This window comes from Carcharhinus amblyrhynchos, chromosome 19, assembly GCF_965287045.1.
Source record: "Carcharhinus amblyrhynchos chromosome 19, sCarAmb.v2.hapA, whole genome shotgun sequence".
Lineage (NCBI taxonomy): Eukaryota > Metazoa > Chordata > Chondrichthyes > Carcharhiniformes > Carcharhinidae > Carcharhinus > Carcharhinus amblyrhynchos.
Genome location: NC_137342.1, coordinates 34953057 through 34969690, shown reverse-complemented (window position 1 = coordinate 34969690; position 16634 = coordinate 34953057). Strand labels below are relative to the sequence as shown.

Here is a 16634-nt window from a genome sequence, read left to right as displayed (position 1 = left end):
TATAAGGAGAAGCTGAATAGACTGGGACTTTTCTCTCTGAAGTGTAGGAGGCTGAGATCTATAAAATAATGAGGGGGCATAGACAAGGTAGATAGTCAATATCTTTTTGAAAAGGTAGGGGAGTATAAAACTAGAGGGCATAGGTTTAAGGTGAGAAGGGAGAGATACAGAAGTGTCCAGAGGGCCAATTTTTTCACACAGACGGTGGTGACTGTCTGGAACAAGCTGCCAGAGGTAGTAGCAGAGGCAGGTACAATTTTATCTTTTAAAAAGCATTTAGATAGTTACATGGATATGATGGGTATAGAGGGATATGGGCAAATGTGGGCAATTTGGATTAGTTTAGGGGTTTTGAAGAAAAGGCGGCATGGAGAAGTTGGGCCGAAGGGCCTGTTTCCACGCTGTAAACCTCTATGACTCTATTCTGTCCCCAGGGATATCTGGATGCAGATGTAACTGCAAAAGAGAGAAAAGTAGTCAGCCTGATTCTAACTGCACAGTTTTAATAGCCAGAAAAATGACTGGAACGGTTCTTCTTGCGATGAGAGACCTTTTTATGTCTCCTTTTGGATCTATATTCCATATTATATTTGCACAACAAGCCAAAGTTGCATGTGGGGCTTCATGAATGTTGTGTTGAGTCGTCTGTCTCCTTAGCCAATAAAACGTAAGGATAGAGAAAAATATCAGTGAATGATGGAGATGGAAATGGAGTCTCAGAATTATTACAGTGCAAAAGGAGGCCTTTCAGCCCAGAATGTCTGTACTGGCTCTGCAAGTGAGAACTATGGCTTAGTGACAATCTCCTCCTTTTGCCTGTATCCCTGTACATTGTTTCTATTCAAATAATCATCTAATGTCCTCGTGGATGCCTTGATTGAACTTGCTGCCACCACACTTCCAGGCAGTGTATTCAAGACCCTGTGATGATACTGTGCCTTTAAGAAATGTATTTTACTCATTTTCTTTTGCAAGTTTTCCAAGCAGTTCCTTTACAAGATTTTATTGTTGTCGCAATGTCTGTAGCCACTGTCCTCTAATTGTTATTGAAGCAATATAGTGGACAGCCTGTTTATTCTTCACCTGAACTAATGTAGTGTCCTGGGGTTTTATGGTCCTTTTGGAATTATTAGGTGGAGCATGATTGACAGGTCAGATGCTGCCTGAGACAGTTGTTTCCACAGTTTTAGTTTCATTTTTTTCAGATGATGTTTGGATGTGAGATGGAAAGCATTGGCTCGCGTTTTCCCCTCTCTCTGGAGTGGCATTCAGAACTGTATAAAATATTCCAGCTGAGGTCTAACTGGTGTTTTGTACGTGTTCAACATAACCTCCTTATTCTTGTTCTCAATGCCCTATTAATATAACCCAGAGTAAAATATGTTTTACTAACTGCTCTCCATCTGTCCTGTTGTCTTTAATGATCTATACCCATGTATTCCCAGGTCCCTCTGCTCCTTCACCTGCTTAAGAATTTTACCCCTTAGTTTGTATTGTCCCTCCATGTTCTTGATAAATTACCTCACATGCATCACCTCATGTTTCTCCACATCGAGGTTCATCTGCCACCTTTCTATACACTCCACCAACTTGTCTAAATTCTCTTCGAGTTCTACCCAGTCTTCCTTACAGTTTATAATACTTCCAAGTTTTGTATCATTCACAAACTTTGAAACCTTCCCCTGCACACCATGATCTAGATCATTAATATATAACAGGGAAAGCAAGGATCCCAATTCAAACCCCTGGGGAGCATCACTCCAAACCTTCCTCCCACCTGAAAAATATCCATTGACCATTACTCTCTCCTTCCTATTTCTATTGTTCAGTCAATTTTGTATCCATGTTGCTACTCTACCTTTTATCCCATGAGCTATAACTTTTCTCAAGTCTGTTGTATGGCATTGTATCAAATATCTTTTGAAAGTCCGTGTACACCACATCAATCACATTACTCTTGTTTACCCTTTCTGTTACCCCCTCAAGAAACTCCGGTAAGTTAGGTAAACACTATTTCCCCTTTAGAAATCCATGCTGGCTCTTCCTGATTAATTAATGTTTTTTCATGTGACTACCAGTTACATCCTTAACAATTGTTTCTAGAAGTTTGGCCACTACTGATGTTCAACTCAGTAGTCTTGTAATTGCTGGGACTATCTTTGCATCCTCCTTTGAACAGGGTATAATTTTTGCAATTTTCCAGTACTCCTTCACCTTCCTTGAGCCTAAGAGAAAACTGGAACAATATGCCTAGCATCCTGCATTTTCCATTCTCACTTCAATATCTTTGGGTGCATCCCAGTGCCTTGTCAACTTTAAGTTCTGACAGTCTATTCATCACTCCCTCCATGTTAATTTTGAGCCCTTCTAGGGACAGTTTCCTTGTCTGTCTCCATGGCTCGGGTAGTATTTGCCTCCTTGGTAAAGACCAAGCTGAATATTCATTTTAACACCTTAGCTATGCTCCCTGCCTTTCTGTGTAAATACCTTTTTTGACTTAGAGTCAAGTTAAATACAAGAGAAATTAAGAGGGAAAGAGAAAGATAAAAGAGAGATAAAGGAAAAGTAAAAAGTAATTTAAAAATAAGCAGAAGGACGTCGCAACCTCGTTGTGTCTGTTAGTTGTATTGATCCTTGAGAAGTTAATGATGAGTGATGGCAGGGTAGGTCTGCGACATTTGCAAGCAGTTTTGCTCTTACACTGTGTCCCAAAATTATTTTCTAAAATCAACTTATTTTGAATTTCTGAGTGATAAGAGCAACCTTGCAACCTGAAAATGGTTGCCTTCTCATACAAACAGTAATGTGGATGGCAAAATATACACAAACTGCCAGCAGAGATGAAGCAATAAATTAACAAACCAAACCTCTAGGGACTACAGACTCTACAGTTTCATTTCTTACCTTTTTGGGTATTCCATATTTGAGTTTCAACTCAACCGTAAATCGTATCATCATCTTTACAACAATAATTACCAGCCCTGAATGGCAGCTGCGAGATTAATTTGCAGTTATTTTGCCAATCCAACAATTTCACAACATGCAATTGATTGCAGTGAGGAACAAGAAGCTTATAGCAAGGCTGCAATTTCAGGTTTTGTCAAGGCTAATGATAGAGTGGCACAAATTTCCCAGCGATTTGTAGAAAATTGGAACCTATGGTGTATTTCTTTGCCAAAAATGGCTTTTTTTGGGAAATTAATAATAATAGGAGCATGACTTTTTTCCCATAATTCTGAGGCCTTTCATCCTCTTTAATTGTTATTGCCATTGTTCAGAAACTATAGTGAGTTGGAAGGTCTGCATGATCAACTCTAAAAGTAGAAAGCGGTTTGGGCTTGTGACTTCATTTCTGAGATTTATTTTGCCAATGGTGAAAGTTCAAAATTTAAAATAATGAAGAGAATCAAAAGAGTAGTACTGTGAATATTGACTAAACTTCAGGGGTCTTAGACTGAGAACTCTGTACTGCTAATTAGCATAATAGTTTTCAAGGATTAGGTACCTCTGAATCTTTGACTCCCAACCATGAATGTTTAGGGGGTATCCTCAAATTTGGCCGCCTTGAGAAATCTTTCGCCATCCTCTGCCTATTTCCCCAATGACATACAAACTCCTACCCATGGAACCTCCACAGACTCCATCGCAGTGAAAACTCAGTTCAAACAAGGCTGTGACATTGCACCAACTCTCTTCACTTTCATCCTTATCGCAATATAGTGCTTCACCTCCGGAAAATTACTCACAGGCAGGGTGATAACCTACGGGATAGATGAGAAACTGTTAAACCCTTAATCCAAAACCACCCCAACATAAGTCATAGAACTTCAATATGCAGATAACACTTGTGTAAGCACTCATTCAGAAAATAAGCTCCAGGTCTTTGTCAAATTCTTTTCCGAAGCAGAGAAGAAAATGGGCCTTCGGATAATCACCTGGAAAACCTATTCCAACGAGCTCCCAAGGCCCCTGTCGATTGTCCAAGATCTTGCCAACAATTTTAATGTGGACTGTTTTCTTACCTAGGGAGCCTCCAGTTGTCAGGACATGGCATTCATATGCCTGACACCAAACTCCCAAAGCAATTGATCTACTTAGAACTCAGTTGTAGCAGGAAACTCCCAGAAGGACAGTGAAAATATCCTTAAAGCATCCCTAAAGCGGTCAAATATACCTACCAACTCATGGGAATCCACGGTTTGTGACATGAAAGCTCCTTCGAGAAGGCACCAAACATTGCAAGAGATTGTCTCTGCAGGTTCAAGCAAAGTTAAGCATTGGAGGGAACACCCAAATCTTCCAGCAAACCATCTATCTAACTCTTGAGGCATCAACTGCCCCACGTTTGGCAGAGTATGCAGATCACGCATTGGATTTACCAGCCATCGCAGAACCTACTGATGCAGAGTGGAAGCAAGTCATTCTCCATTCTGAGGCACTGCTTAAGGAGAGAATGCCACATCACCTCTCTGGCCCCTGATGTTCCCAATGGGGTTGACGAGGTATTGAGCTGCATCTCATTGCAGATGTCAAGGAGTAGTTTAATGGAGTGGCAGGCCTGATTCAAAGGCATTCTTGCATGTAATAAAATTTATGGCTTTGAATAAAATTCTTGCTGATAAATCATTTTTCTCTACATGAAACGTGGAAGGGGAGAGAGAGGAGTATTTTGAAATAAACTTACTCCGTCCAGACTTTCTTTCCCTTTTCCTAAGATATTGTCCATGCCTCAGTGGTAGCACTCTCATTTGAGTAAAAAGCTTATGGGTTTGAGTCTTAATGACTTGAACACAATGATCCAGGCTGATACTGTATTGCAGTACTGAGGGGGTGCTGCACTTCTGGAGGCCCTGTCTTATTGATGAAATATTAAAGCCGAGTCCCTAATTTTCTTTTCAGGTGAACATAAAAGATCCCATGGCACCACTTGAAGAACAACAAAGTAGTTTATCTGGGCAATCCAGATACTAATATTTATTAGTATCACTAAAAAAATACTTTTCAGTTATGCATCTTACTGCTGTTTGTTGCTCCTTGTTGCACACACATTGTCTTTTGCATTTCCTGCATTATAACAGTGACTACACCTTAATAAGTAATTAATTGGTGCTATTCTCAAATGATTTATAGTCTTTGGGCTATCTGGATTGTGAAAGGTGCAACGCTCATACAAGTCTGTCCTCTTCGCATTATTAAGATGAGCCTCAATACCATGATACAAGGAGTGTTTTATTTTCAACTGTATTCTTCCCATAGATATGAAAACTGTACATAAAAATAAGCTTTTAATTATTACAAATCAATTGGATTTTTACAGACAGAGCTAGATGAACAGCTCAATACTGGGTCCCTGCACAGCACCTTTTCAGATACAATGATGCATAGAGAGATAGACAGGAGCAACATAGTCAAGAAGTTTTCCGCTGTCGCTAAAATAAGTGGCCTGGTGAGTATTTACTGGACCCCCTTTCTCACTTCCAGACATGTAGCAAGTGGTTTCAAGAAATATATTTTTCTCCCTCTGATTTTCTACGCTCCCCTACTGGTGCAATTTTGTTAGGATATAATTGCATGTGTGCTGGCAGACATTCAATATTTTGCTCTGGTGGACGTTTCTTGCTCTTCCATGGGGTGAGGGTGTCATGGACTAGGCCAGCATTTGCCCATCCTGAATAATTCTTAAAGTGTTGGTGTGCCACCACCTTGGACCGCTGCAGTCTATGTGGCGAAGGTACACCCACACTTCTGTAAGGAAGGGAGTGCCAGGATTTTGACCCTGCGACAGTGAAAGAATGATGAACTAGTTCCAAATCAGGGTGGTGTTTGGCCTTATAAGTGGTGGTGTTTCTGCTACCTTTGTTCTTCTTAGTTCTAGAGATCATGGGTTTGGAAGGTGCTTCTAGACAATAAATCTGGCTAGGTGTTGTGCCACAGGTTTTCGCCCTCCCCTAATATGCACATTTTACTTCTGGAATCACAGAATTTCAATCTATTGTATTTTGCCTCCACCCTTTCAAGCCCAAGACCACTGAGACTAATTGAAGTCACCATCCTAAACTAACATAGATTGCAAAAACTTCTCAACCTATTTTCAAGCCCTCTATGGCCTTACCCCTCCATAGCTCTGTAATCTTCTTCAACCCTCCAGCATGCTGAGATATCTATGCTGCTTCAATGATACCTCTTCCACATCTTTCACCTTAATTGCTCCGTCAATTCTGGCCATACCTTCAGCTATGATATGGAGATGCTGCTATTGGACTGGGGTAAACATAGTAACAAGTCTCACAACACCAGGTTAAAGTCCAACAGGTTTATTTGGTAGCAAACGCCACTAGCTTTTGGAGCTCACTCATCGTCAGGTTATACCTTCAGCTGTCAGGGCCCTAAGCTCTAGAATTCTAATCCTCAACTTGTTCACCTCTCCACCTCTTTCTCCTTCTTTATGATATTCCTTAAAATGTCTTCAACCAAACTTTTGATCTTCTGCTTTAACACCCTTATGAATGATAAATATTGTCCAAAATACCAAGAGTAATGCTAAGACCGCAAGAAACTACGAAGAGTTGCGAATGTAGCCCATTCATTAACTCCATTCCCATTGCCTCGAAAAAGCAACCAACACAATCAAGGACCCCATGCACCCCAGACGTACTCTCCTCCACCTTCTTTCGTCGGGAAAACATACAAAAGTCTAATAACATGTATCAACCGACTTGAACAGCTTCTTCCCTGCTGCCATAAGACTCTTGAATGGACCAATCATATATTAAGCTGATCTTTTTCTGCATCCTGTCTGTAACTGCAGCACTATATTCTGCACACTCTCCCTTCTCCCCTATGTACTCTATGAACAGTATGCTTTGTCAGTATAACGTGCAAGAAACAATACCTTTCACTGCATCTTAATACATGTGACAATAACAAATCAAATGTCACTTGGGATGTGTCATCACATTAAAGGTGCTATATAAATGCAGGTTGTTATTTTTGAAATATTGTTAAATTAATGGCAACATAATGGGAATTATGGTCTTCCATGCTGCCTTAATCAGAGCCCAGTGCTATTCTCAAATGATTTATAGTTTGTTTCTTAGCATTGTTGGGCTAAAATAGCACCTTGTGATAGCTCATGCAGTTTTTGAAGTATTTTAGTGGTGCCAAAGCTTTAATTTAGAAAATATATTGCTCTTGCAGCAATAAAGCTGATGTGGACAATTTCTCTCACGTTCATGCTTCACATGTGAACGTAGCCCATTCACCCTCCACAAATGTTGTCCTTTCCTCTTCTACATTATTGGCCACTGGAAGTGTGTATCCACCTACTCCTCTGGAAGCATGGCCTTGTTTTGGTTGGCTGCAAATGTCAACAGCAACCTGCAGCAAAAACCCGAGTCTGTGCTACTCAGACATGTCAGACAAACAGATCCTCTGCCTCCTTCTAACAGGATCTCAGTTTCTATCTGCTTATACAAAGAGGAGAAAGCCTCAGCTCCTGTTGGTGTTGCAGCTCCTGCTGCTGTTTGTGATGTTGCTTTTCCTCTAACTCTAACATAGATGCCAGGTAGAGTTGCTTGGCTGCTCCCATGTCTTGGTGAAGACTGGCAGCAGGGAAGTGCAGCTAAAAGTTTGAGGTGCTAGGTAGGTGAAGTGCTTTCCAAGAAGTTGTCAATCATTTGTCAAGCAGCAATTGATTGTCACCTAACCTTGGCTAGAACACTTCAGTTTCATTGGTCCAAAGCTTTCCAGCTTGTCAGTTTCAGTGTGCGCTTGTTGCAGTTGATCCTGGCAAATTACCGACCAGGTGTGAATTAGTGTACCTTGGCTAGAAAATATAGAATTTTTTTCTTTATTCTTTCATGGGACGTGGGCATCACTGGCTATTCAGCATTTGTTGCCCATCCCTAATTTCCCTTAAACTTGTGACTTGCTAGGTAATTTCAGAGAGTCATTGGGAACCAATCAGATTGCTGTAGGTCTAGAGTCACACGTAGGCCGGACAAGGTAAGGATTTCCTTCCATAAAGTGAACCAGATGAGTTTTTACAACAACTGATAGTTTCATAGTCACCAATACTAAGACTAACTTTATCTTCCAGATTTATTAACTGAATTAAATTTCACCAGCTGTCATGGTGGGATTTGAACCTGCTTGCCCAGAGCGTTAGCCTGGGCCTCTGGAAGCATTGCCACACTGCCACTGAAGATTATAACATAATTAATTGTTTGCTTTTAGGGAGTTTAACTACATGTTTTGCTCCCTATCTCCTACCTCCTTCTATTCAGTTTCAGTATCAGTGAACAGTAAGATATCAAAAGGCAAGCAAATAGATAGAGTGTCACTTTTAGGGGGGTTTACTTGAATATGAGCAAGCTCACCTCCCCTTGCCTGGGAAATTTTCTCCAAATCTTCAGTAACGCCAAGAGTTCAAGCTGGGGGCATGGAAAATCCAGATGATTCCTGTTCGACCTCTGAAATGGGGCAGAGCCAAAAAATAAAGTTGAAAATGGAAAGTGGGTTCAGCAGTTGCTGGTCTTGTCTGCTGTGATGTCCTAGTGCTCTCCATCAATATAAGAGTTCATCTCATTAGAACCTTTCACCATTTTTGAAAAGACCTATGAAACCTTTGTAAGAGATGTCATGTATGGTCCCAGATATATTAGCAGTTTCTAAGGAATCCTACAGTGGCTTTAAGAAATAAATCAGTGTCGGGCCGGCGATTAGCGGAGGGGATTGGGGATGACATTGGGAAGCCAGCGAGCAGTAGGCTGGCGAATGAGGCGGCGGCGGGGGGGGGGGGGGGGGTGGGGGTGTTGGAGAGGCGGGGTGCACAGTGCGTACTGACAGATCGGTGCATGCGGAGTGGCCACTCAGCACGCTGATGCTGGCCTCTCGGACAGGATTAGGCCCCACTCCCCTGTTACTGGCGTTACAGAGTCCAATGGACTCTGTAATGCACAGAGTGTCGCAAATTCATTCGACTAGGTATTCTCAAGAAACAAGTGGGAAAATCTCTCCTTCTTCCAGTAGATCTAATTGTATTGAAGCAAGGTGGTTATGAATATATTTTTAAGAGGTTTTGATTGGTTGAATAGGGAAAGACTAATACCTCTATTTAGGAAGTTAGTCATAAGGGAACATTAATTTTAAATTGTTGCTTCGACTTATCAGGAGAAAGTTTAGAAGAAATTTATTCTAACAAGTTGGGCCAAGTAATGCTTTGTCACAGACAAAGTGGCTGCAACATCATTGATCGCTAGGGTTGATTCAGCTGATCTGGCTGGCTAGGTGGGTGTCCCCCTTCCCTCACAGCTCCATGTGCGTCTCTCCTGAAGCTCAGCACTTGGTCGCAGAGGATGACCCCTTAGAAAAGGACCGCTCCGCTGGTCTAGGGTATATAACGTAGCTACACTCCCCTGCTAGGCTAAACTCAAAGATTTATTCAGTTTCCCTTTTAAAACGAAGCCCAGAAAGAGACAAGGCTCTGACGAGAGAGAACAAGACAAAGAATTAGTTTCTGCTTGCTTTTGCAAAAAGCCAGCACCAAACTGATGAGTTGAAAGACTCCTTTTATGCTAGAACTTTTCTTGCTTGCGTAAGGGATAGAGAGAAGAATATTCCAGAGTTTTCCTGCATCAGATTCAATTTATTTTTATATGTTTACATATCTCAGGAAATTTTGTGGTTGAATGGATCAATAGTGGTACATTCCTGCATCGTGTTTGCATGAGGTGGGTGTGATAAATCGGATGTTGTTAATTTTTGATAATTATAGAATTTTTTTTGCTTCTAAACAAGGATAGTGAATTTGAAAGCAGCTCATTGGAGAGTCAAGTTTCCAGCAAACAAAACACAGTGACAATAAGCAAAAAAACACCTGCATACCAGGTATGGAAAATTCAAGTGCTTTTTGTAGTATTTTGACTTCTTTTATTCATTATAACCCTCTTGCAAATGAGTACAAATGGAAGAGATTGTATTTTAATATCATCTTTCACATCTTCAGGACACCCTAAAGACTTTCACAGCCAATTAATTGCTGTGAAATGTTGCCAACTGTTATTTAGTTCGCAAAAGCATCAGCTTGTGTATGCATATCAAAGTTCCACCAGCAGCAATGAGACAAACCAGATAATCTGTTTTGGTTATATTTGCTGTGGAATGTAAGTTGTATAGAGAAAAACTACAGACTAGTGCTATGGAAATTTATGCATTCACCTTGAGGCAGTTGTGGCCTCAGTTTAATATATCATCTGAAAGAGGCCGTCACTTGTAATGCAACATTACACATGCTGTATGAAGAATCAGCCTATATATGCCTTTGGACTAGGACTGGAATCCATAACCTACTGACACTTTGTTTGGATGGCAACTGGAGAAACTTATGTTAATTTTTAATTGTGATATATTTCTAAAAGAAATTGCTTTGTTTTTGTTTCTGGGAATTAGATTTGAATTCAGCCCAGACTGGTAGAATGAAATTCACTCATGTAGAAACTCTCTGTAAATTAAATTGAATCCATTTACTTGTTGGCATGAATGAAGTTGACTACTCTAATTTGGTACAAAGCTTGCAGGCTACGATTTAACATTTGGGATCAGACCTCAATGTCGGAATCGTGCATGTGTGTCTACGTACACACTTCAGGATGGCTAACCTTTTGTGTCTGATGAGGCCATTGGGGAAATGGCTTCAAATCTGAATCTTGGCAGGAAACCAGCATGCCAGCCAGTGTCATGAAGTTTCACACCTGTCCCCTTCGTTGCCACTCCCACATTAGCACCAAACTCCTGCCTGCAGTCTCATTTAGGTTAAGGAGTGCAAAATTACCACATTGATGTACTTCTAGTAAGGAATTACAGCTATTAGGGATGGGTTTCCAATGTGTTATATGGTAGCAAACCTTTGCTTACATGAGAGTTTGATAGCATTATTCATCAAATACTAAGAAATTAATCTTTTGCTGTGAGGATAAAATTGACGGAATTTTACTCAATATTTTATAAATTTGCTATATCTGATCTGGGAATATCATTGCTGATATTTGATGACCAAAATTGTAAGAATTCCTTAAATCTAAGATTAATCAGAAAATTAACCAGATGAAGAAATAGGGAGGTTTTGAGTTGATTAATTAACAAACACAAACAACATCTAAACAAAAACAGGTGCCATCCAGATTGAAAGGAGTAATCAGAAGGACTTCATATCCCATTTTAGTACAATTTATTTTAAACAAAAAAAATGCTGGAAATACTGAGAGGTCATGTAGCATTTGTGAAAAGAAACAGAGTTAATGGCCTGAATCTCTTGGTTCCACAAGCAGCGGGAAGCGTGGTGGGAAGGGAAACTTAATTTTGTGTGAGCCCAAAATTCACATTCCCACATTGTGATGAACTGTAGGAATTTTGTTTTTGGGAGTTTAAAGGCAGGTCAGGTTTCTCAACTAAGTCCCTCCCACCAAAATAATTTGGAATGAGCAAGAAATTAGAACATCCACTTTTATGGCTGTATATAAATGACATGCACCTAGTGAGCTTCACTTCTTCCACAACTTTGAAATCAGTAGATTCTGCTTTTGCCTTCTTGAGGGCCCTCATAACTTCACTCAGATCAGTTGAAGACTGGAAGGAGGTATAGTGTGGAGCAAAGTCTGGACAGGGGAGACAGGCTGGGGGCAGGGTGGAGAAGGCTGGGCAGGAGAGGCAGGCGAAGCCTGGGAATAAAGTAAAACTGACTGGGGAAGTGTGGGGAGACACCCTTGGGTTATCAAATCATAGAGGTTTACAGCATGGAAACGGGTCCTTTGGCCGAGTTGCCACCCAATCTTTAGAAATATAGAAAAACTGCAGCACAAACAGGCCCTTCGGCCCACAAGTTGCGCCGAACATGTCCCTACCTACTAGGCTTACCTATAACCCTCTATCTTACTAAGTTAAATGTAATAATGTTATAGAATCATAGAAAAACTACGGCACAAACAGGCCCTTCGGCCCACAAGTTGCGCCAATCATCTCTACCTACTAGGCTTACCTATAACCCTCAATCCTATTAAGTCCCATGAACTCATCCAGAAGTCTCTTAAAAGGCCCTAACAAATTTGCCTCCACCACCACTGATGGCAGCTGATTCCACTTACCCACCACTCTCTGAGTGAAAAACTTACCCCTGACATCTCCTCTGTACCCACTCCCTTAAAGCACCTTAAACCTGTGTCCTCTTGTGGCAGCCATTTCAGCCCTGGGGAAAAGCCTCTGAGAGTCCACCTGATCAATACCTCTCATCATCTTAAACACCTCTATCAGGTCCCCTCTCATCCTTCATCTCTCTCAGGAGAAAAGATTGAGCTCTCTCAACCTATCCTCATAAGGCATGCCACCCAATCCAAGTAACATCCTTGCAAACCTCCTCTGCACCCTTTCAATGGCTTCCACATCCTTCCTGTAATGAGGCAACCAGAACTGAGTACAGTACTCCAAGTGGGGTCTGACCATGGCCTTATACAGCTGCAGCATTATCTCCTGACTCCTAAACTCAATTCCGTGAACCATTTACCATTTAAGCTAGTCCCAATTGCCTGTGTTTGGCCCATATCCTTCTATTACCAATCTTACCCATGTAACCGTTTGAATGCTTCTTAAAAGACAAAATTGTACCCGCCTCTACTACTATCTCTGGCAGCTTGTTTCAGACGCTCACCACTCTGTGTGAAAAAATTGCTCCTCTGGACCTTTTTGTATCTCTCCCCTCTCACTTTAAACCTATGTCCTCTAGTTTTAGACTCCCTCACCTTTGGGAAAAGATGTTGACCATCTACCTTATTTATGCTCCTCATTATTTTATACACCTCTATAAGATCACTCCTAAGCCGCCTTATGCTCAAGGGGAGAATAGTACCAGTCTATCCAGCCTCCCCTTATAACTCAAGCCATTAAGTCCTGGTAGCATCCTAGTAAATCTTTTCTGCACTCTTTCTAGTTTAATAATATTCCTTCTATAATAGGGTGACCAGAATTCTACAGAGCATAGTTGGGGTAGGGAAGAGATTGCCTGGGAAAGGGTGGGTTCTAGAAGGTGGCATCTAAAGGATGTGTGTTCTAGAGGATGGTGTCGTGCTGTTGATGGTGGAGTCCTGGGGGTTGAACTTAGAGAACTGGTCTGAAGAGAGAGCTGTCAGGGGCCAGCGGGCTGTAGGATGCTGAAGAGTAGCAGGTCCAGGTGATCATGTCATAGATTAAAATTTCATTGTGGTGGAGCACAGACTAGACAGGTGGCTTTGATAAAGGGTAGGGTCTTTTCCGGTGGGCAAAGGGACGAAAGCAGGTGTCCGCTCTAAAGAGAAGAAAGATAAATGGAGGTGTGTGGTAATCCAAGGTAAGGGAGGAGGGGACAGTTTCAAATGTGACAGAAGGGAGAGGAATGTTGATATTGGGTGGGTCAAGGGTGATAGGAGTAACAGGGGGATGGTAGAAGGTGGTGGACCAAGTTTGGATGATGATGCACATCATTTTTCAAATCTAATCTTGATAATGCATGTAGATATTAAGTGTGATCCCTTGAAGTAAGAGTAGGGTGTATTCAGGTCGGTGAAATTCAAGATCAGCACAAGTAACTGACTAAATAGATACTGTAATCAGCATGAGGCAACTGATTATCAACCATGCTTAGCTGTGTACTCCTCTCTATGCAGCAGGTTTTTTTTCCTGACTCATGGGTTTTATAAGTTCGAGATTGCGATAAGGTCTTTCTATGCCATTTACTGTCATCAGAGCCAGGGAGGAGAGAGGGAGGGGGGGATCCTTCCAAGGAGCCCAGATGGTAGAAGCCAGCAAATTCTTGATTTCAAGTCTTCATCCCCCAGGTGAATCATTATACCAGATTGGGGTTCATGTGGTTAGATTTTCTATGATGCCACAGCAATGGTCTCTCTGTAGAGTCTCAAGGATCATGGAAACAAGTGGAATAGTGTCAGAGGCAGATTTCTTGCACATGGTTCTCATCACTCTGGTTAAAGAGCAATGTCTCCCTGAGTAGTCACACATAAATGGGAGGAACATATATCTCTGATCCTCCAGAATGTACTTCACCTGGAAGGGATGGGTGGGGTTGCCATGTCTTGATGGAGGCCAGGAAAAGAGAAAAGGCTTGCTGGCTTTGAAATGTAAGGAAACCTGTAAAAGGATATCCTCATTAAATGTAAAACTTCAGTGCATTTCCAGCATCTGCATTTTTTTTTGTTTTAAGTGCTGAACTGGGAAGGAACATGCTAAACTAGGCAGGACTGGTTCTATGAGGAACCAAACTACTCTTTGTAATGGGGAAGTATTGCTTTACTTCACTGAGACATAATAAACCCCAGTGTATAACTAAATCACTATGATGACAATAATGAGTATAATGAAAGGAATTATATGGAGGGTATTGATTTTTCTTCTCTAAAGGTGATTAATTCATTATTTTTCTTTCATTCTGAAAAGCTTAGGACTGTGATGAACTATTTATGGTATTCGTGTCTCTGATTGCTTTTAGGAAAATGCTGTTGATTCAAGCCCCTGGGACAGTGAAGAAGAGGGGCTTTCTAAACCTGAGGTTAATGAGCAGAAGAGGTAAATATATTATGTAATATTTAAATGGGCTGATCAGATGCAAATAACTGTAGATAAACAGAACTGAGTAGGAAACATGTGTATATATTTTAAATGTTGCTTCCTTTGCTTTCCCAAAGCTGTTGACACCTTCTTGGTTGGTTCTATGGATTCTTTATTTGTGTTCTTGACTGCTGAGCTCTCAGGGTATCAAAGGAGAGGGATAATGGGCATGAACAAGAAGTTGAGGCACATCATGATTGTATTGAATGACAGAGTAGGTGCAGTGGGCAATAGGTCCAGTCCTATTCCTGTTATGTTCTTAATGTCTTAGTTTGCTCATTGACAAGAGGGCTTTACAGCTGGGCTCAATCATGTCCTTGCTGTTGCACATTTTACTGCAAACACTGCACAGTGATCAGAAATCAAACTCTTGGTTCATTATTTCATCCCCTATCCCAGCGGCACTGAGGCAAATTATATCGCACGTCCTACTGCCCAATCGAGTTCAAGTGGGAACCGAACTACTGACTTTGGCTGGTATTTTACAACCTCGCCTGGGTGAGGCTCCTAAAGCCTCGCCGAAGCCGACATAAAATTCTGTTCTGCAAGCCTCATCTGCCCTGATTCCGGGATGGGTGTGCTGGTAAAACTCCGGCCCTTGTATTTGCTACCATACTGGATAATCCATTTAACCATAGGCCACTAGTAAGCTTATACCTACTTTTCTGAGTGCAACAGCCCAAAGAGCAAAATGGAACTTCAATGTTTGGGCAAGGTGCAAATTTCAACTCAGCACTTTGATTATCATTGACATTGATAACACTGGGGACCTATATTCATGAAACATTAAATCCCTTTCGATTAAATTGTACTGACATTTTTATATCATTTTTCTAACTGGAGAATTATCATCCAAAGCAGACAATATTCAGTTTTTAACCATGATACGGTATCATGACAATTCATGGAATGCATGAAACATAGCCTTTGTTGTTGGGGTGGTTGGATTAGTGACTTATTTATGGGTGTACTGTTTTCTATGGTGATGGTGCATGTGTTTTTGTTGCAACAAGCTGCCAAGCTTTTATCTTTGATACATCCGTATAGATGTATACCATGGAACCTTGAAGTTGAACAAATAAATTAAAATCCATATTCTTACTGATTTGCATGTAGCTCATTTCTGATATATATCTTGATATCCTGAGTTAGAACTTACAGCCCGGTCAAACATCTAGTTCCACAAAATAGGTTAAACAAACAGAAGCACGTATAGCACTAATGTACCTGAACTTCAAAGGATGGATTTCTAGGGTTAGACCTTCATTAGCTAGAGTTGATGGCTGAGTCTTGGAGTTTTTTCGAGGTGCAACCAAGAAAGTAGATGAGGGTAGTGCAGTTGATGTTGTCTACGTGGACTTTAGCAAGGTCTTTGACAAGGTACGGCATGGTAGGTTGTTGCAAAAGGTTAAATCTCACGGGATCCAGGGTGAGGTATCTAAATAGAAACAAAATTGGCTTCTTGACAGAGGGTGGTTGTAGAGGGCTGTTTGTCAAACTGAAAGCCTGTGACCAGCGGTATGCCTCAGGGATCAGTACTGGGTCCACTGTTATTTGTCATTTATCTTGATGATTTGGATGAGAATATAGGAGGCATGGTTTGTAAGTTTGCAGATGACACCAAGGTTGGTGGCATAGTGAACAGTGAAGAAAGTTACCTCCGATTGCAGTGGGATCTTGATTAATTGGGCCAGTGAACTGACAAATGGTGGACGGAGTTTAGATAAATGCAAAGTGATGCATTTTGGTAGATTGAACTAGGGCAAGACTTACTCAGTTAATGGTAAGGTGTTGGGGAGAGTTACAGAACAAAGAGATCTAGGGTATATGTTCATAGCTCTTTGAAAGTAGAGTCACAGGAGTACAGAGTGGTGAAGAAAGCATTCGGCATTCTTGGTTTCGTCGGTCAGAACATTGAATACAGAAGTTGGGACGTCTTGTTGAAGTTGTACGAGACATTGGTAAGGCCACAATTGGAATACTGT

The 16634-nt window shown here is 41.2% G+C and overlaps 1 protein-coding gene across 3 annotated transcripts in view; it reads left to right on the top strand.

Moving 5' to 3' along the window:
• Nucleotides 1-16634, top strand: part of LOC145355450 (uncharacterized) — a 68869-nt gene that overhangs the window by 3863 nt on the left and 48372 nt on the right. For all 3 annotated transcript variants that reach the window (XM_080207571.1, XM_080207570.1, XM_080207572.1), the window contains exons 3-5: nt 5318-5446; nt 9799-9888; nt 14531-14607. In XM_080207571.1, coding sequence (XP_080063697.1) covers nt 5375-5446; nt 9799-9888; nt 14531-14607 — 239 coding nt within the window. In that variant the 5' untranslated portion in view covers nt 5318-5374. The remainder of the gene's footprint in view (nt 1-5317; nt 5447-9798; nt 9889-14530; nt 14608-16634) is intronic.